General features: G+C 39.2%; 1 protein-coding gene across 3 annotated transcripts in view; it reads left to right on the top strand.

The window, feature by feature from the left end:
- RBMS1 (RNA binding motif single stranded interacting protein 1) overlaps nt 1–12571 on the top strand; it is a 148856-nt gene extending 136285 nt beyond the window's left edge. For all 3 annotated transcript variants that reach the window (XM_037397012.1, XM_037397013.1, XM_037397014.1), the window contains exons 10-14: nt 2821–2871; nt 5018–5128; nt 5802–5882; nt 7115–7199; nt 10056–12571. In XM_037397012.1, the coding sequence (XP_037252909.1) occupies nt 2821–2871; nt 5018–5128; nt 5802–5882; nt 7115–7192 (321 nt within the window). In that variant the 3' untranslated portion in view covers nt 7193–7199; nt 10056–12571. The remainder of the gene's footprint in view (nt 1–2820; nt 2872–5017; nt 5129–5801; nt 5883–7114; nt 7200–10055) is intronic.
- The last annotated feature ends 8776 nt before the right edge of the window (nt 12572–21347 follow it).

Raw genomic sequence — 21347 nt, 5'->3', positions numbered from 1 at the left:
TCTCCAGATTGTTTCAGGGCAGGAGGGAAGCTCAACAATATTGTGTTATGTAGTTGTACTAAGAAGGACGCAAAAACTTGCTTGACATTAGAGAAGGAAATTTGAAAAAGAGTTCAAATTACATTGGCATTCAAATTCAGTGTTTTTGCATTAGGAATAAAGCATTTAATAGTCTAGAACAGTGTTTCTAACCCAAAAGTTACTTTATTTTGAACAATAAATTAAAACATGAATCATGCACGGTTTTTTTTTGTTTTTAGAGCCCAGTCCAAAGCTTCCTGAAAAGGAATTTTGATAGGTGTCATCTTGAGTCCCCACTAAAGGTTATTGACAAACAGTTCAACATGCTGCAAAATGATGTGGAACAGTTTTTGTACTTTGAAATAAATCTCTTAGGAATGCTCGGTTTTAGGGCATCATACGTTTCGGTTTACAAACAACTTGCATTTAATGCAACTAGTATGGCAGTCTCAGATGTATGCACTATAATTACTACTTGAGATGTGGCAATTATCTCAGCGTAAGCTAAATGATCATCTCTTTTGGCATTTTACTGTTTAACACATAGATGAAGTAAACATCGGTGATTCGGGTCATAAATAACCCAAAGTAAATTTGGAAAATTCTTACCTCTGTATGTCAGAGAAAGGAGAAGAGGCTGTTTGCTTTTTAGTGAGAGAGACGTGCTGAGTTTTCTAGCCTACTGCGGGTGAAAATGAATACAGAAGGCTATGCAGAAAGCATAGGGAAGGCTAACAGAGCATTCCCTCGCAGAAATTTCCACGTACCCTCCCGTTCCAGGTGAGAAGAATGAGGAAGAATTGTCTAATATTAGTTTGGAGGTCTAACACCTTCTTGCACAAAGAAAGCATTATATAGGAGTTAAAACAGTGTACTCTGGAGTAAAGGGCAGCTGGAATAATTTTGTATTAATTTCAGAGGTGACTTATGCAATACAGTGTTTGCTCTTGGCAGACAGTGCTACTACTCTGTTTTTCAGTATATTGGATCATTCCGCTCTGTACAGCAATACCTCAAAAATTACAAGTTCCTACCCAGAAAAATATTCCAGTAAATTAGCTGCTATTCTTTATTAAAATATAAATTATTTATCAATATAAGACTTTCAGATATTCAGAATCCAAGTAAAAGTTGGAAGTTGGCATGGAAACATACTTAGGAATATAGTAACATTTTTCTGGGCTTATTGAGATAGGCAGACCACAAAATTATATGTTTCCAGGAATGTTGTTACCAGGATTTCAATATACGTGGCATGGAGCTTAAATTATTGTGGATGGAGTTATTAACATCATTATGCTTAAAGTGCTACAGTAATAGGAGTTGAAAATTAAATTGAAGTATTCTGTACTGGAGAGGAAGGAGGTTCTTGGCCAGAAGAGTTTCACAATTTGGATATTTGTCACATCATCATTACTGATCCCTTCTCACTGAAACCTGCAGCGTTCTGTCATCTGCACAACAGGACATATCACAAGAGCATGATTTATTTATTTTTTCTTTGAGGCATGGTATAACCTGTTCCTAGATTTATTCTTATTAAAGGTAAACAAATTTAATAAAGTTTTGGCTAGAGTTTGTTTCTGCAACTCCTGTATACCTAAATGACAGTACAAAGCCAGTTACTATCTTAGTATGAGTAGATTAGCCAAAGCTTTAGTCAGGCTGTACCAGTATTTTTGCCAATAAGGTTTTGCCTGAGGAAAGGGAGGGTTCAAGTGTTTTCCATTTGTTAATTCCTGTTTGCTCCTTTTCTGATTGAAAAAGAGAAAAAAAAATTACTCTGACTTGAAAGTCAGTAGCAAAAGGAGGGAAGAAATATTTCTATTTTGCACAAAGTACCTCACCTGGATTTTTTTCAGGACTGTTTACCTGTCTTGTTCACAGGACTCTGGGAATGATGGTAGAGGTGTTTAAGGGACTTTAAATGTCCGGCAGCAGCAGTGAGTCAGTTCTGTATGTGCGGTACAGGTCAGAATCCTCCCTTATCCTATACACCTACAGGAGGTGGGGAGAAAATGTTTTCATTCTTTTAATATTTCTTGCAGCACGCTTTTACAAAGAGCTGATGCAACCAGGTCTTTTTAACTAGGGTAACCAGATAACCTATGAGTTTACCTTTTACTCTTTTTACTTTACCTTGTCATGCAAAGTTAGGCATCCTACCTCAGTTTAAGTATTTGGGTAGTCAGTGTTTTTGGAGAGAAAACATGCTAGTTGCAAGAGCAGGAACAGTCTTCGCAACCTTCTGCTCTTCCTATGCTTTGGGAATCATGTACTGCAATGTCTTGGAGAAGAACTATTCTCCTAAATCTTCCCCTTGTTCCTGGAACAAGATTACAGCAGAATTCTTGGTTTCTTTTTCCCTTGTGAAAATTCTATAATTTATTTTATTCCAGTCACACTAGAAGGCAAATGACACTATACCTTCTGAGATTCCAATTTTCCTCAAAGGATTTTCAAAGGCAGAAGGAGATGCCTCCTTTTTCAACACAGCAGAAATCTGTCATGCATCTGTTTGAACTCTTTCAGTGTACTCAGACCTGACCTAAAAACATAGTGTACTGTTCTTGAAGGTATATGTGATATATTGTCTCCAAATCTCATTTCTGATTTACAGGTAAATACCCTTTTCACAAAAATCAATGTTGCTTCACAGAGTGAAGTAATTGCATTTAAAAGTGAATAAATAAGGAGTGTGCTTGTAAACATGATTTGTTAAGGTATTACTATATCTCAGTTGGAGTATTCAGGACAAGAATGACAAAAATGAAAAATAAAATACTGATTTTGTTCTAGGTTCAGAGTCCTTCTTGGATGCAGCCTCAACCATATATAATGCAGCACCCAGTAAGTTTTTATTCTTCTCCATTGTTGTGTTACTGATTGTATAAACACTTCACAAACTTTAAACAACAGGAAATAGGCCAGTTCCTGCCCAATTACTTCCAGAGTTTTGACAATTACATCATGATTAAGTCATGGATCAAAATTTAAAAAAGAAACAAAGATAGTAACCTGAATTGGGGCCTTATTTTATTAGGGAAAAAAGAAAGCTGCCTTCAGGGTATCGAGGTGATGAGGACGGTTACCTTAGTTACCCAGTCAGCATCCTGAGGAAACTTTTTTTTCTTTTTTTTTACCCTCCTCTTTATTTATTTTATTGAAATGAAAAGCTCTTTGCAAACACCAATGTTTTACATACTGTTTACCCATCAGGGGCTGGAACTGAAGACCCAAGGTTTTAGAATGGACCTAGAATAGTTCAGACTGGGTAATTTGTGAAAGACAGATGTATATAGTGATATAAATGACATTATGGGCACTGACTTGAGAAAACCTGCATAGCTTGTTCTGGCTTCTCTGCTCATTAGTAATGCTAGTCTCCCTACACTTCTGGCTGTGGCATCTGTACCAGACTGTCAGGCATTCTAATCTATACTCTCCCATGATATTTTGCTTCTTATCTGTGTCATTTACCAATTAAGTACCATTATATCTGAGACTTACTAGGTTTCTTGAGATCAGCATTACAAATAATAACAAGTGCTTTAATATATGGGCTCCTATAGTTAACAAACAAGTCTGTTTCCAGATATAGAAAGGATATTGTCTTGACTTTAATTAACCTCTCCATGCAGATTATAGAATGTAAATCTTCCTGGCAGAACATTTTCTTCTTGTGCATGCAGAGAAGGTGATACTGAAGGCGCTCTCACACACTTAATTGTTGTTGTATATGTTTTTCAATGTTAAACACACACACGCTACAGGTTTTAACTTTTCTCTCTGTCGAGACAGGCTTTCGTAAAAAATCATCTTGCAAATCATGCTGTGAAGGACACAGGTTGATATGTTACAATGCTATAAGGTGCATTAGTTTCACAGGTGTACAAGATGAGATTTCACAGCTGAAAAAGAGCCTCTAGATTCCTGACTTAAGTTCAGTTTTGACCTGTGTGAAGACTTGTGCTGTCTTCCTCATTTGCTTTGCAGAGAAGCCTGCAGTCTGCAGACAGGAAATTCTTTTAGTGTTTGATGTGCCTGTGACTCATTTCATCTACGCTGATCACATGGTTGTTTTTCCAACTATATTCTGTACGGGTTTTTTCTTTTCTTTTTAAGGATTATTTATTGATCCAAAATACTGGCTTTTAGTACACTGCAATTATTTCTGTTAGTTTTGAGCTTCCATCAATTTTAGTTGACACTTCTGCAAGCATAAGTCATACAAAGTATTTGGAAAAGAAAAGGGTTTTTGTAGAACATGGTTGGTAAAATGAAATTTGTTGATAACCTTCCATTTCAGATAACATAAAAAACCTTGCAAGTGTGCCCTCCATATTTAGCAATCTGAAGTGTTTAAACATTTGATATATACTTTTAATGAAGTTAACAGAATGGTACAGGAGTAATAGAAGGGTCGTCACAGTAGCCAGCATTTAGACAAAGAATCAGCATTGCTACCCATTCTTCTAAAATCTGTGTGCTAATGAAACCAGCCATTAGGTGGGGCAGCTGTCTTGGGTGTGAACATCACATGTGACAGGTAGAATTCTCCTAAGACAAATGTTCCTCCAAAGCTTCCATTCCTAAAGGTGAGATAAAAGTTTCTTCCTGAAGCCTGAAATTCCAAAGCTTAAGGAAATGAATTGATACCTGGTAACATGTGCAGGTTTTTGCTTTAAAATTAGCATTTGGTTCAACTCATGGTTTATGAAGTGTCTTCAGCAGGTGTCTTAAGTGCATTGTACGTCAGCATATTCAGTAGGAGGTCAGTGCAGTTCTTACCCCATTACCAAACTGTGCAAAATGCATCTGCTCGAGCAGAATATTCAGAATGCCCCAGACCTGCTTCCTGAGTCAGTGCCTGGGATCGAGGAGGGGTTTTGTGGTGTATCGCTCAGAAGGACAGCCCATACTTAGGCTCTTGAATCAAAAATGTAATTAAAATCTGCGTGTTGCCGCAACCATTTCTTTCTTTCTGTTTTAATAGGGTGCTGTACTGACTCCCTCCATGGACCACACCATGTCACTACAGCCTGCATCAATGATAAGCCCTCTGACACAGCAGATGAGTCATCTTTCATTAGGCAGTACTGGAACAGTATGTAGCAATTTAATACAAAATAGAACTTACACAAGTAGAAAAAACTGTGTGTAGATCACAGTACGCATGTGCAGCTTGCAGGGAGAAAATAAGTAATCCTTTAAGTAGTCTTTCATCCAATAAAATATTAAAACCTATCTCTTTTTAAATCATACTCAGAAGTTTTATTCAGTCTGTTAGCTGATCAGAACTTGGAAATGAGTAAATAAAAATAGATCAAAGTAAATGAAAGGAACCCAGGAGGTAACTCCAGAGTTGTATTGAAAAAGAAAAAATAGTTGTTTTAACTCTTCAGGAGATCAGAGTTGCAGAAAATTATACAAAGTGTGGAACAGAAACTAAACCAGAAGACATGCAAGCTAGCTTCTAAATGGAAATACTCTTCTTCCCTGAGCAAATAGAAATAAAAGAAAGAAAAGGTGACGATTGAGATTTACAGAGAAGTAAATCCCATTACCTAGTCTTTGAAGTCTAAATTTGAGTTTTGTCAAAACAGGTATCTCACTTTTCCAAAAAGACTATTGATTTCAGACACAAAGGTCTTTCCCTCATATACATTGCTTTAGGGAAACAGTCACTATCTATTAAACAATATCATGATAGATATTTTGAGTACTCTTGAATTTACATTGGGCTTTAACTCAATTTAACGGACTCTCTGTCTTTCTAGTACATGCCAGCCACAACAGCTATGCAAGGAGCCTACATACCCCAATATACACATGTTCAGACAGCAGCGGTTCCTGTTGAGGTCAGTATATTTTATAAAAGACCAGAGGTAAGAGACATGAATAGGATATTAGATATTTTTTTTCCTAGGAAAACCACTTTTGAAAGCCTAACATTGTAACTGTGAATTTTCTGTGGATACAAAGTATATTAAAACTATAAAGTGTCATTATTGTAAACTAACATAACTAGTACTATAACAAAGAATGACATGTAGTTGTAGCACTACAGTACTTGGAGCGCTTGGAGCAGTCTTCGTAAGAGTGTAGCTCAGGTGAACTTTGTGGTTTTTGAAACCTAACTTCTAATAGGAACAAGTTGGTCTTTCATTTAGTTCTCCTGTGAGCAAAGTTCTCTGCAAACAGACCATGATTGTAACTTTTTGAAGAGGATCCCAATTTTACCCTGGCGTCTCAGGATACCATGCACATTTGCCTAATAAACCCCTCTACAAGTCCAGTTGAAGAGCATAACTAAATGGTAGACAATAGTTTGTCTGCTGTTTTGACTTACCTTACACCCTTTCATAGATCAGTATTTCCTTAACAGAGGAGTTGGACAAGGTATGCTGCAGCTCTTGTGTGCAGAATGAGTGCGAGACAGGCTCTGGAAGAGACTGTAGGAAAAAACATTTTGTTTCAAAGTCTATTTGTCCAGAAACTCCAGAAATTGTTTGGTCCAGTTCATGCATCTGCCCGTGTGGGTTGGAAAAGGAATTTAGTAATTAGCTGATTGCACTGTTGATCAGAGCACCGTCAGCTGAATGAATTCCTTGGTTTCTGGGCAGGCTGCATGTGAAGTCCCAGCTACAATTCTTTGTGCTGCAGTAGTGCCAGTCGCAGCATGGTACTCAAATTGATAGTGTTTGTACATGTGGTCAGTAGATCTTGTTCTTCTCCCTGCCCCTCAAAAGGACAGGGGCAGAATGCTCTTCTGCATTTGCAGGTAGAAAATACACTAGCAGTTATTTGCTCACTCTGCATATTTATTTCTATAATGTCAAAGGTTTGTGGTTTTTTTTAGTTGTCATCAAAGTAGCTGAGGAAATACAAGGTTTTATTTCTCTGTTTGCTGAAATTTATTATTTAAATCATTGTGAAGTTAACACCTCAAGTTTGGAATACCCCACTTGAGAAATGTTAGAAAGACTTCAGATTTGAAGACTGTTAATTGCATGGGTCACACGGAAACACAGATTGCAGATAATGCTGCCTGATTTTGTGTCTCACATCTTGTCTTAATTTTTGTTTTCAGGAAGCCAGTGGTCAACAGCAGGTTACGGTAGAGACGTCCAGTGACCATTCTCCATATACGTATCAGCAAAATAAGTAACTGTGAGGTAGGGTTCATCCTGTCACATGAAAGATGTGAATTCAAAGATGTTTTATTTCATAACTTACAGTACTCTGTATTGAAAATTTTTTTATGTCCTATAAATATAACACTGATAATATCTGGGGACAGACAGTGAAGTTAATTTGAACTTGGCCAGGAAAGGAAGCACAGGTTCCAAAAGTGAGTTAATGAATTATGAGTAATAGTGTTTTAATAATTTCTCTATAGCATAACTGGATTATGTTGGATTTTAATTTGTTCATCTTGGCAGCATGCTGTATACAAGAATAACAATGAATTAGTGCAAAAATATGAGAATCACAATGGTAAAGGGAGCTGTATTTATAGGTATAATATCCTCTAGTTCTGTGGTACATGTAAGATTTGGAAGCAGCTTTGCAACTGACTTACAGACCACAGGCAGGGGGGTGGTCTGGTAGGAATCCTTGCTGACCTTTTCCCCTGAAAACTTGCCTGCTCATCTTTTTTTCGAGGAAAAGGCTATTTGGTCCAGAATTTTATCTATTAATTTTTAATCCATGTCCTTGTTCAGCTCTAATTCCAGACTTCTACTTTCCTCCTTTAGGTTTCCTCCGGCTTTGCTTGCATGGCCTTTCTTTGCTAATGACTCATTAGTTTTACCCGAACTCCTTCCATGCAGAATTTTTGCTTTCTGTAGATTGCCATCCTTAAAATATTGTTTGCAGTAACCATTCCCTTTTCCATCCTCCATGTTTTATAATTCTGGAATTTAATTCTTCCTTTAACTCATCTTTTTCCGAGTGATTTGTAAGCCAGGTAACTTGACTAAATAGTTTTTTTTATCAGATTTTGTAAGACCTCATACTGAAAAATTCCATTCAGCTGCAATAACGTGCTAGAGGCCATCCTAAAAGGCTTTTTCTACAGCCCTCACAGCATTTATTAGATACTCAAAAATCATAATCGGTTATGTGCGAAGAATTCCTAATTGTATCATATTCTCCCTAAAATGTATAGATCTACCAGTACACACATTTTGGCATTACCTTTGATTTTGCAGGTCCGCTGTGCTGTTTGACGGCACGGCTCTCATCCCCGTTATTGGCATAACAACTTCTTACATGTTCAAGGATGTAAAGATAGAAACAAACCAATGGGGAAACTTTGCACGTTCAACAGATGGCACAGTCTGCATGGCATGACATATGACCTGTGTTTATTATTGTAGTCTGGCCAAATGCTGGTATCTAGAGAAAGCCCACATCCTTGATTTGCTTCCAGGGCAAGGAGAAAGCAAAGCCACAGACCCTTCTTGTTACTCATCTCCTAGTGTTAAAATCATGGCTACCACTCGTTTCCCATGCCAAGGCTGTTGGCTGGTGTTAACCGCTTTTCAAGGAATTATTTGTTTTGCCCTAAGTCTTCCTTGTGGGCACATAAAACCTCCTTACCAATAGAGATCTGTGATAGACAGCAAAGTGTAATCCGGCGTGTCATCTCCCTGTCCTGCCTTTCTCTCCCAGCCTGTCTACATCTTTCCCATAGACTGGGGACAGGGAGGAGGAGCAGCGTTTAGTCTCCTGAAAGGATGAGATGTGCTGCCACGTGAGACACATTTTGTAATGATGAGACTGTGTAGAATACCCAGCTCTGTGAGCAACTCTGTCCGTTTGCTGTAAGCCAATCCTCCACATATTTTATGCTGCAGAGAAGTACCTTTACCTGTATTGATATGCAGGAGGAGCCAGCGAAATCTATGTCAGCAGTGGCTGTGGCAGTGGGCACGTGGGGAGAGTTAATATTACTCAGTTGATTTCAGCCTCAGAGTATGGCATTTGGTATTTCTGTCCTTGGAATATGTTGGTACTTGTCATTTTTCAGACAGGTGAAGGGGAGGGAATTGATTTACTTCTTGCCCTAAATACAGGGAACAGTGCAACCTCTTAATTATTATCGCTTTGTGACTATTGTCAAACTGAAACTTCTTTATAAATACACATGCGGCACTTTTGGGAGCGTCTTATTAAAAGTTGGTATGCATATTGCCATAAATAACAGTAAATGACAACTAGCACATTTGTGTAAGTGAACGCAGTCAATCAGAAATACCCAGCATCTTTCCTTTAGTGTCTACATTTAATAACTTCATAGTTTCTTTTCAGAAAGTTGCTACTATGTGAAAATAGTCAAAGGGACTTGAAAAGTAGCCCATTATAATTCTTCAAGCCTTAAAATACCAGACTTTGTCTTGCCTTGAGAAATTAAAAAATTGTCTTAACTTTTTTTCATTAGCTGGATGTTTTTTTAAACCCATATGGCAATGTAAGTCTATACAGTAAATTCAGAAGTCTTCCTTCAAATTTGATGAGCCCTGAATTGCTGTTAAGTATTAGCCATGGTGGAGGTACAGTAGCTGTCTCTGCATTAGGCGTTGCACATAGCCTGCCCGAGGCTGCACCAAAAGAAAGTTGTGTTCCTTTTCCAGAGATCAAAAGCCTTGGAGATGCCTCAGGATTAAGCTCATACACTCACCCACTTTTGGTCATTTAAAACGAAACAATAATAACAGAACGACAAAGAAGGGAATAGCTTTGAATGCAGTCGCACGGTTCCCCAGTGGGAGCTCTGCACGCTGCACGGGAATGAGAGAGAGTGGGGGAAAATAGAACACAGGCTGTATCCTGGCGGAGAGCCTTATCCTGGGAAGGGCCAAGCACCTGTACTGCTGCCTGTGTTACTTTGCAGATTTGTACTCAGAGTCACTTGGTCTTCTCGCAGCTGTCTAAAATAGGAAATGATTTAGTTTTATGGACAGCTACATTAGAAAAAAAGCGCGCAATTGTAACTCTGCTCTAGCTCTGACCTTTCTGTGTTACAGATGTCCAGTGTTGACCTGGCCTGGAGAAGGGTGCAAAGGCTGAAACAATCATGGATTTTACTGATCAATTGTGCTTTAGGAATTATTGACAGTTTTGCACAGGTTCTTGAAAATGTTATTTATAATGAAATCAACTAAAACTATTTTTGCTATAAGTTCTATAAGGTGCATAAGAAAAACCTTAAATTCATCTAGTAGCTGTTCCCATGAACAGGTTTATTTTAGTAAAAAAAAAAAATTTTTATCAAGTGTTATGACGCAAAAAAAAATATTCAAATTTCTGGGTATGCACAGATGACCACGAAGATTTATTCATGTGCATGACAGAATTTGTGTTTTGGTTTATTTTTATTTTGTTTATTTCTTTTTTTTTTTTTTAATTGTATGAAATGGGTTTTCTGAAGTTTAAAAATAGTAAAACATCTAAGATGATGTTCTGTGCTTGCAGTGTGTGAGTGTTGCTTTAGTGCAGTGTTGCAGTTATAGTGTCTGGTCTTTTAGCTTTCTGTTTTTCTTTTAATGTAGTGTGAAGTGTCTTATCCTTTTCTATGAATTCCAATTTGCCTTAAATCTTTCAATGCTGTAGCTGTTTCAGTAAGTAGTCCAAACTAATGGTGTAGAATGCTTTGACCAAATGAGCTGGTCTATTATGCCTTGTAAAACAGCAGCATAGGGCTTTTAAAGGTAGTCAATAAAAGTTGCTGAAAATTTGGCTTTTTTAATGTGTAGTAAGTGTTTTTAATGATTTTTCACATAATATGTAAGGTAGTGAAATGCAAGAGGGGAAAAAAATGTTTTGTGTGAAACACATTTTCTGACTGGGGAAATTTTAATAGGATAAATTGTTTGTAAGGCCATATGCCAATAGTTCCCTCTGGTAGTTTGAATGATTTAGGAACTCTGCTGTATGATGCCATGTAAAATCTTTTTTTGCCTTTTTTCAGAAACTAACTTGATGTTCTAGTTTTAGCATAGGTAAAGTAGGGAGTTTGGGGTGGAGATATCACCGAATGTTTTTGTCCTTCCTTTATACTAATGATAGTGCTTTAGGATGAGGATTGTGCTGAGACTTAGCAAACAGAAAAGTTGCTATTACAGCAAAATGGCAAAAGCTAAAGGACTCGTTTTCAAACATACGCTGAGATGTAAGTAGAAGCATAATTGATTGGGTACTAGCTCTCTATAGTAGGTAAATAAAAATAAAAAGACTTGGCACTTTTAAAAGGTAACTTTACCAAAGAACAAAGAGCCAGTAACCAATAATTCTGATTTGTCTCAGCATTACGTCTTCTGTACTCTTTATTTTTGCCGGACCAGTTTGCGGTTAGGAGAATGTGCCTTTTTTGTACATTTGCATTTAGGTTTTATAATTTTAATTGATGTATGGACACAAAAGCATGAAGGAAGACTTGGATCCAAGCAGTGCCACACTTTACATCATCACTACAAGTGTTAAGTGTAAAGAAAACCAATTTTGAAACTATGAAATTCCTGATTCATAAATACACAGTTATTTGTACTTCACATATTAGATAATTCACTGCTACTAAAGCTCTTTATTACAATTGCATATGTTTTAAATCGAACGATGAATTAAGTTGTCTTCCAAAACTGTGTACTTCTCTGGTCAGCTGTATATGATCAGTTATCTACCTCAAAGTTTATTTCCTTTTGTATTGGGACAGGTTGCTGGCCCTCCCTGTTTCCACAGACCAAATCATCCTAGCTCAGGAGCTAGGGCTAAGCAGTTGTTTCTTTCAAGTATTTTTTAGTTTTTAAATTTTGTGTGAGTATTGGAGTATAGATGTCGGTGACATTTCATAGTTTCAAAAGTAAATTGCTGCTCTGAGAAGTGTAGATTCTAGTGAAATACATAGTCATAAGAGATGTGTTTTTGTTTTTTCTTTTTTTAAAAAGTTGTGGTATTATTGGTTCTATGCTCCCTGGAATATTACTGCTTTGTAAAAAGTCCAGACTTCCTGCAGCACCTTGCCTGTATCTGGTAACTTTCCAAGCCTGGATCTCTCACTACTTGATATTTTTGCGTTAATTAAAACTGCAGTATGATAGCTGTGTTAGAGGGAGGGAAGAGCTGCTGCCAGAAATGTCTGAACTAAGTGCCATACTCATTGTCTGGGTAAGATTTGGGAAATTTAACCTCTGTACATAAAGAAATAATCAGTTACTTAAACATCACATAGTAGACAGCCATTAAATTATAAAAAATTAATTTATGAAGAAAGACCTTTTGTACAGATTGAAAAAAAAAAGATTTTCATAGAGATATCTATATGATCAAGAGAGTTAATTTTTTATTTTTGTTTTACTAGTGCCACAAACTTGCCAGTGGTAACTTATTTGTCCGGTTCAAGATAACTCTGTAGTTTTGTTTCCTAGGACTTGTTGTTAAACGCCAAAAGACATTTTTGAACTGTAAATTTGATTAGATTGTTAGCTTTTTTCTGTTTTATTTCTTTGAAAACTTTTGAATAAAAAAGATCCAAAAAAATGAAAAAGTATTGTCTTTTTCCTTCAGCCCTTCCTCAAGGGAAAACCCAAACAGGTTGTGGTAAAACCTTTGCATTTATTTTGAATTAGCCAGAGTTACTTTCTGCTTTACAGTCTGGGTTTTTCCCTCCTCTGTGTTTCGTTAAAATTAAATTTTAATTCTTTCAAACTACATTACAAAGTCACTTATTCTTTTAGACAAAACGGGAAAAGACGTGCGGAAAATAGATGGTGAAATGTCCGATTAGAATGCAAAAAGTCTCTTGTCCTCTGTGTCAGCCTGCACAGAGAGTTGTACGTCACCAGGCCTGCATGCTGTGGTTGTAAATGCAAGCCAGTTTTCTAGAAGTAACGGTGGAGATGGAGGGTCACTTTGGTAGTTCGTGCGTTGAACATCTGCTGCGTAAAAGTGCTTTTGTCTGCCCACATGCCGTGGTGTTGGCTGGCACACCCGGTTCGGGAGAGCAGAGGTGATACTTCACTGGAATTCAAAACGATTCCGAGTTTTGCTTTCCAGCTGCTATCTTTAAGCGCTTTATTTCTTTAAAGATAATCTCTGGGTTTATTATCCTTTTGGCAGGATCACTACTGCTGATGGTGCATGTCAGTTAGAGGACTTCTCCGCCCAAAGTGAGGCTTGGGAAAGAAAGAGGAAAATACAAACTATTGTGTCTCCTCAGCCAAATGCTTTACCGATTGCATGGTCCTCGATGTGGTTTTGTATTGATGTGTGTGGCATGAGAGGGGCTCTGACCTAGTTGTGGGCACCCAATCCAGTGACAGGGAGCAGTGGCTGGGTGACCCAGCGGGCCCCTGCACCTCGCCGCGGGTACCGGGGAGGCAAAGGGGAGGCTTGGTTGCTGCAGGCGGTGCCCCCCTGGAGAAGCCTCCCCCCCTGGGGAGACAGCCCTTGACATGACACAGCTGGTTGTGACATATGCCAAGGGCTCCACCACAGCTGCGGGCGGCCGGGCAGCCTGCGGGCTGGGTGTGCTGGGCTCCGCTGCAGGCACTGCGCGGCCCAAGCTTTCGGGCGCATGGTACTAATGCAAGATACCGACCGTAAACGTGTTTGCAGTGGAGCTAGCAAAAGGGACTCGCCTAGAGGTTAGGAACTTGATTTGCATTAGCTTATGCAATAAAGACATCCTTGACAATGGTGGCTGTTATTATTAACAAAGAGGGGAAAAAACCTTGCGCTGTGTGCTACTAAACACATTTATAATCCTGTAACTGAAAAAAATAGCATTTAACCATTCTGGGGTAGTTTAAATACTGGCGCAGTATGTTGCCTGTCTAAAATGCAATGGATGAGGGGATGAATACGGAACTTTCAAAGGGTTTTGTTACTTTATTCCTGTTCACCACCATACTGAATTAATAACTCAGATTAATAAACAGTCTTTTTGAATTAAGTGAGAATACTACCTCACAAAAATTATATGTCATAGACTCAGAATAATTGAGGTTGGAAAGGCTTTTTGCTATCTATTTGCTTTTCTAATTAGCCCTATGGTAAACTTGGCTCTCTTACTGTAACTCCAAATATATTTGATAAGAATGAATGTTTTCAGATTAGTACCTTTTGCCTGATATAATAAGGTTGTGTGTATCATTTCTATCAGGCAATCTGCAATAATGCAATGTCTTTATGTAATATACTTTTATTATATATAATAAAATTCATATTTATTACCAAGCGGCTTGTTCAAATGTTGACTCCATCCTCTTGCACACAACCTGTTGTGAACTCTACTAACAAACGTGATGTTAATATATTTTTTGACCTGTTAACAAATACTGATAAGCATCATATTCATGTTGGGTGATTTTGTACAGGCACAAATGTTTTGTGCAAGGCCATGCACAGACCCTATTGTTTGTTGGTTGTTAGTGATTAGAAAGTAGCCTTTCTTTAGGCCCTGAATAAAATCTTATTTTTCTTCGTTTTCTAAACTAGCTACACTGGGCAGGTGCAAGACAAGTGTAATCAATGCATTAGCAACAACGTAACAAAGTACTGTTATCAGCTGAGCCCTGCTAATAACTGTTTGCATCTATTGGGCTAGAAAATTCGTGGAGTAGGTCAGAGCAGTCTAGAGCACTCTTCCTTGTACTCTTGTCAGTTTTTCTCAGGAAAAGGAAAAATATGTAAAAAGTGATGCTTTGCTCTCCTCTTCTAGTTTTAATTTATGCTGTGGTACATCCACCATACCAGACAAACTTGGTGATTGACAAAAACTGTGCCACCTTACTTTCTGCAGCAACATGATATGAGAAATGCATTTTATGTGTCAGAATATTTATATGAGTTTGTACTCCTGCTCCTCCTGTGCACACTTTGCTGCACTTGTTCTTTTTGCTTTGATCAACCACTCCAAAATTATTTGCAAACTTTCACATGCTTTGGAATAGGATACTCAATCCTATCCTGTCCAGCAGCGTCTTACTGCAAAAACCAATGTGTTATTTGGTGGCATTTAAGATGTGTATGCTGTTACCTTCCAAACACTTGCAACACTGACGTACTCTTTCAACTGTGAAAGATCATCTGTATCATTCCCTAGCCAACAAATTCTGGCATTGATTAACCCAAACAAATCTGAGGCTTTTGGCTTTCAGACTTGGTCCATTAATTCTATCCAGAATAGGGATTAGGATAAAAAAACCTATTCTGTTTGGCAACTTCTCTTTCAGCTACTAAGAAAAGCCAAGCTGATGTCAGAACAGCAAAGATTTACAGTGCAGTGACCAGAGGGAGTGTGTAAAAGCCTGCGTGTGGAATGAGTCAGTCTTTCCTTTTCAGGACAGCTCTAACTGCATCTACCATCTGAGAAACCTGTGCAGCCCGTTTCTGCAGTAAAGAAGGAATCATATCACGGGAAAATACTACTGGATTTTTTTTTCCATGTCCAAGAAGAAAGGACAGCATGTCAACAGGCAAGCTTTAACTGTTAAAGTTACCTTGCCTTTTTCAACAGTATCCCCTCACTCAGTGCTCAGAATCTGTGGTGTTCTGAATTCTGCTGTGTTTCATCAGTCTCCCTGCAGCTGAATAAACTTATCTCTTTTGACAGCTTCACTGGGATAGAAAGAGATTTTTGGAGAACTTAAAGAATGAAGGTATGTGGCACCCTAAAGACTTCTCACATGCACACATGTTCAGATCAACCTGCTCAGGCAGCTTTCTAAGTAGCTTTATTGTTTTAGAGGCTAGCCTGCTAGTGTTACCAAGGGAGAAAACATTTGGAAAATTATTTCTGTGTGTACGCTCTGCTGATCCTAAAGAAGTCATCTTCAGTAGGAATTCTCCCCACCGGAAATTCACACGCAGGGTTGATGTTTTTAAGCAATATCTGTGAAGCACTTAAGGGTAATGGAATAAAACAATGTTTTAAAAGGCAGCCAGGAGAAAATTTACTAATCAATAGAATGTTTTGGTAAATAGTGTTAGCTTTTTTCAGGCACAAACAGAAAACGACTTGTCTTTCCATGATAAGAAATAGTTTTCCACCAATGAGAAAACACTCTGCTAATTGTTTTTTGCCTTCCAGTGAATGTAAAAGATAGGAAAATGTATTTACTGCTATTTGTTACAGCTTGGCTTTTGTATCAGTTTGTTCGGGTACCTTTACCCAATCTCAAAGATAATCTGTAAGCAGAATATCCATAACTAGGCACATGGAGTAGTTATTTATTGACTAGCCCACAGAAAAGCGAGGTAGGATTTCACAAGCCATTAGGCTGAGCATCGCCGTGCTCAGCCAGCAAGGTACGCGGGGCGGCTTTGCTGGCCAGGCAGGCATGGGGCAGGAGGGGAACGGTCAGTCCCTGCAGCGCTCCAGAGCAAACCCTCAGCATTGTCACTTCCATCGCCTGCCAGGCTCCGTCAGTGCCCCCAGCAATGACGGCTTGCCCCAACGCACCGACCTGATGCTTCCTGACTAGCCTTGCTCTTTTCCTCCTTTGGATTTTAAACCTTTCCATGTTGCTGCTTTTCCTCCTGAATCATTGAGCTACTGGCAATCCTGTCCCAACAGCTCTACCTCTGTCTGTAATTTTACCTTTCTTCTCTCTCCACAGACTTTCTCACAGCTTTTTTTCAGCAGTCTGAAGCCGGGTTATGCAGCTGGGCTGGATCAGAGCTGGGCCTTCGTGCACAGGCAGCTACAGCACTGGGAGAGGGGAGGGAGGCGCGTGGCAGGGGCTGCAGCGAGGTGACATACTCCAGGTCTTCCTCATGTCCAAAAAACATCGTTCAAGTGCAGCTGGAGGAGTGGGTATTCACAGAGCTCCAAGGGTTGCAGTCTTTGCCAGAAGAGAATGAAAACCAGGTTTCAACCAGCTTTAAGAGAGGCCAGCGTAGCTAGGTAGAATAAAACGCTCTGGAAGTTACCAGCTGCGTATATCGCGAGTTCATGACCTCCTTCAGCCCTGCCCTGTGCACGTCCTGTAGTTCCACGAGTTCCAGCTGTCAGTAGGCAGAGGGTTCATACGGGAGTGGGAAGGAGGCAGCTCATCGGCAAGTCGCAGGCTCCACGTAGTAAAAGGCGCATTGCCACTTGTGCAGCCCCTGTGCTGTGAGCCCCTGAGCCACAGAAGTTACTGAACAAAGACAGCAGCAGGGAAGTAAGCTTGCGTTCGGGAGTGCGAACCCTTGGGGTTTAATTTGTTGCTTAGTAAACTGTATTTAAGAGAGTGGCCTGGCTCCATCTTCTGTGGTGTCTCTAGAAACGGCAAAGCTTTACCGTCCATTCTAGGGCAAGTTTTGTATTAAGTGTTGAAAATCCAGATTTCAGTTATTAAAAAAAAAGAGAATTAAGCAGTTCCAGGAATTCCTCTCCTGAAAATATTTTGCAGATGAAACTAGCCAGTCATCTCTGGGAAAGCAATTTAGGACAAACCATACCATTGCGTGTATTACAGTAAGCATATGTGCAGCTCATCTATTCCAGATGGTGATCATCTGATCAGCCCTGCAGTGCGTGGCGCTGCCCTGTTTCAAGGCTGCAATTAATTTCCTAGGCAATGTTGTGTGCATCAGCAAACGCAGCTGTTGGGACCCATCCTTTTTCAATCGGACTCGTGCAGGTGGGTGAGCAGTGCAGAGCCCGGGGCTCAGAGGGTGCTGGCCCGGGCTCAGGCTGCCTCCCTGGTGCTGCCTTGGCTGCTAGTGCTGTCAGAGGGACAGAGCGGGGAGACCCCCGCACCCCAGCTGTCCCACTGCTGCTGCTCTTACCCTAGAGCTTAAATCACATCTTATCTTGCAGCCACCAGGGGGCATCTTCGTTATAAACTGAAATAATTAAAAATGTGAACTCCCATTCATAGTAGGTAATTAGGGTGCATTTATGATACCTGTTATTAAAAGCAAAACCTCATCCTGCCTTTGCATAATAAAATGCAAGTGCTCACATTCTAATAATGTTTCTACTCATCATTAAGACAGCGATAGGGTTGTCTTTATCAGAGGAAAAAAAAAAAGCTGTAATTTTCCTTTGGTTAATGAAATGCATAAGGGTGCCTTCACTGCACAGCAGGCGGGGAAGGGAAAAAAAAAATCTAATCAAAACCACAGCATCACCAAAAACACAAGTGCTCCAGGCAGGGTCAGGGAGAATTGACAAGTAGCTTGTATGTGACAGACGAACACAAGAGAAGCCAAACAGCAAGGAAATGCTGGAGAAGTCAAACAGTCTGCAAAGATTCAACCCAGGCCAGAGCGAGAAACCTTTTTCCCATTAACTCAAAGCCAGTCTATTTGCATATACTCTTGGGAGCTTCCTTATTATTATTCTATCTTCATAAGAGCCAAGACAATTGAAAATGTATTCATTCAAAACACAGCATAAAAGAAACAAATACCTTTTCAGGAAGTAAATAAAGCTCTGAAAATAAATTAATATCTTGGGGGCTAAATGAAAAATCTATGCTACAAAACCATGCAAAGTATTTGGGGTGATGTGGAAAAGGCTGCTCATTTTTGGAAAGTTAAAAAAGAAAATCTTTTAGTGGTCATTAAAGATGACACTTCTTATGTATCTATCCAGATTACTAGTACAGATGGGCAAGGTGAGAGGAGCGGACAACAGAAACAGTTATTTTTACTGTCTTGTCTCTATCTGTAATACAGCTTGAATTTAACAAATAAATCAAGCATAACCCACAGAGGATGTTGGTGCATCAAGTCTCGGAAGCTTTTTGTAGCATCCTTTTTGGTGAAGGGGAATCGGCTTGTCCATGCGTTTCAGACAGTTGTGTTCACCTCTGGTTCTGCTGGACACTCAGCCTTACACTGCATCATCAGTGCCCCAGGCAAGGCCAGAGACTCTGACCTGCACAATCTGGCTTTTAGATGTGGACTACAGAAGCGTTTGTTAATCTCTGCCAGGGATTTTGTCACTCTTCAAAGTAATTAGATGAATTACTTCTGGACCAGGCCAAATTGCAGTATCGGGCACAATAAAAGACCCAAAGAGCAACCGGAACAAATAGGACAGTTCATAGACAGTCATGAATAAAAATACTGTAAGTCTGGAAATATAAAGTATTTCTCTGTTTTGCATACGCCCTAGCCTTAGGCTAAACAGTGCACAGACACAGACTTGAATTTCTGGAAAAGGATCTGATCCAGGCGTGTGTTTGCAATTTTTGAGTATTGCTTTTTATGTTGTATGCAATTCAGGGAGAAAAAGACGCAAATCCAAATTTATTTTTTTTTCTCCAAATTTCAGACCCGAAAGCCTTCCTTCTCTGTGTTTTTTTCTTTTTTCTTTGCAGTCTTGAGTACTTGTGATTATCTTCTTTTGGCATCCACCTCAATATCAGCATGACTATGTTTGTCACAGGTTTTATATGCTGCTGCAAGCAGGACTCAAATTAGGATTGGTGTGACCAAAGGACAATAGCTCTGCCAACAAGACAGACTTTTTTTGATCTAACTAGCAGATGCTCTGCTAGCGTCTCTCACTTTTTTGCCTCTCTCTTGCCTAAAGGACTGAAACCAGCCTGTCAGTGTGATTGTACTCACAGGAGCTACAACTGTTTGCACAAGATCCGAATCTAGCCTAATACCTACTTTAATAACTGCTTCCAACAGCTACTTGTGGCGGCTCAGATGGTAAATTCCATTCAATATATCATAGCTTTAAAAAGCAGAGATTTTTCCAGAAATGGCTACTCTTTTTATAGAGGCTATTTTGCACCCTAGTGGATTGTTTTAGATAGTAACAAATTGTTCCTGCATATCCCTGGTCATCAATCGCTTGCAAGAATAATATTGCAGGGGAACAAGGCTAGAAAAAGACCCTGCTGTGATTCAAACCTTGAATTCCTTTTTGTTCCCTCCCCTGGTACTTGGCAGTAGCTTTGGAAGAAGAAGAAACTACCAGACATATTAAAGACCTGGCATAAAATATTGGACCAGCTTTTCAGGTGTCACTGAGGGGCAGCAGGTCTAGAGGTGTCTCTCCAGTCCAGACTTAAGAAGATCTTAACTAGATTTAGCTTTTCAAGCAAGCCTGAAGGCTACTGACTGCCAGTCATCCTGACAAGGTGATGACTAATGGGGACAATTAGCTCCCTCCCCTAACATGCTGTCTGTCATGGCGATTTGAAAAGGAATAAGAACACTTTTCCCTAAGGAAACAGGTTGGCAAATGGGTTTGGGTCTGTTAAAGCTTTAGCGTAGTTTCATATTAACAAAATGTCAAAAAGTTGTTCCAAGGAAGAGCAGGTTCAAGCCCATATTGTCTGCTCTGTAAATTCCTATTTAATTCATGTTCACATATTGAAAAAATCACTCTATAACCAACCTGTATTTCCACAGAAGTAAGCTGCAGGATTTCCATTAACTCCAAAAGGAGGAAGATACATTTTGTGTTGTCCACTTCATAAGTAACAGCTTTTTGATTTTTAAGGGGTAACTAGCTAAGCTGTATAGGAGGAGTTAAAAACTAGCGGCTTTCAGTGATTAAGCTTGTTTCTGTCTCTTTCAGAACAGTATTTCCAGCTCATAGACAAAACTGAGGCACATCTGACTAGTTGTCATTCATTATCAATATTATCCGGCTGCTAATCATTAAAGCTAATGCTTACAGAAGTGTCTTGCATCTCTGACATTGATTTTAAGCATCCATCTCTCATAGAACTTTATTTTCAGATCTGCTGAGTGTCCAGAGCATGAAGGTCAGTTTGTGATGCGTGTTCACTGCTGAATTTTAAGAACCAAAAGCACCTTAGTTGTGCCAGTTAAATTTTTTCCGTAGTTCACACTCCTTATTGAACGAGTTTTGGTATAGCTGACTGCATGATCTCAGGAGAACTTGCTGAAAAGAAAGGAGAAAGGCAAAGGAGTTACCACCACTGAACTAGGCTACTCTTTACAGTGAACAAGAAGCAATCAGACTATAATCTAAGAGCCACTGTGAAAAGCTACATGACTAATCTGTATTTTCATTGTGTGACTGGTAGGAGAAGGAGGATGTAGCACAATAACCAATTGATTGGGAAGGCAATGTAGTCATTCAACAGGGCATTATTCTGAACCGATTTAAATGACAGTAGAGCAGCCCACTCTTGTCTTAAGGAAACACGAGTCATTCAAACGCCATATCTAATGATGAAATTATTCCACTGAGTTATTTGTTGACATGTATTACATATAGCTAATATGTTCCTGCTGCAGACCCTGAGGACTCTTTGTTTATGCTAAACGTGAATGTATTCTAGCACATGAATTACTATCCTCCTGCTTGCTTCTTGGGCGCCTCCAGAATAAGTAAT

The sequence above is a fragment of the Falco rusticolus genome, chromosome 8 (assembly GCF_015220075.1).
Source record: "Falco rusticolus isolate bFalRus1 chromosome 8, bFalRus1.pri, whole genome shotgun sequence".
Lineage (NCBI taxonomy): Eukaryota > Metazoa > Chordata > Aves > Falconiformes > Falconidae > Falco > Falco rusticolus.
The sequence above is the reverse complement of the archived record's forward strand: the minus strand, read 5'-3'. Positions and strand labels throughout refer to the sequence as shown.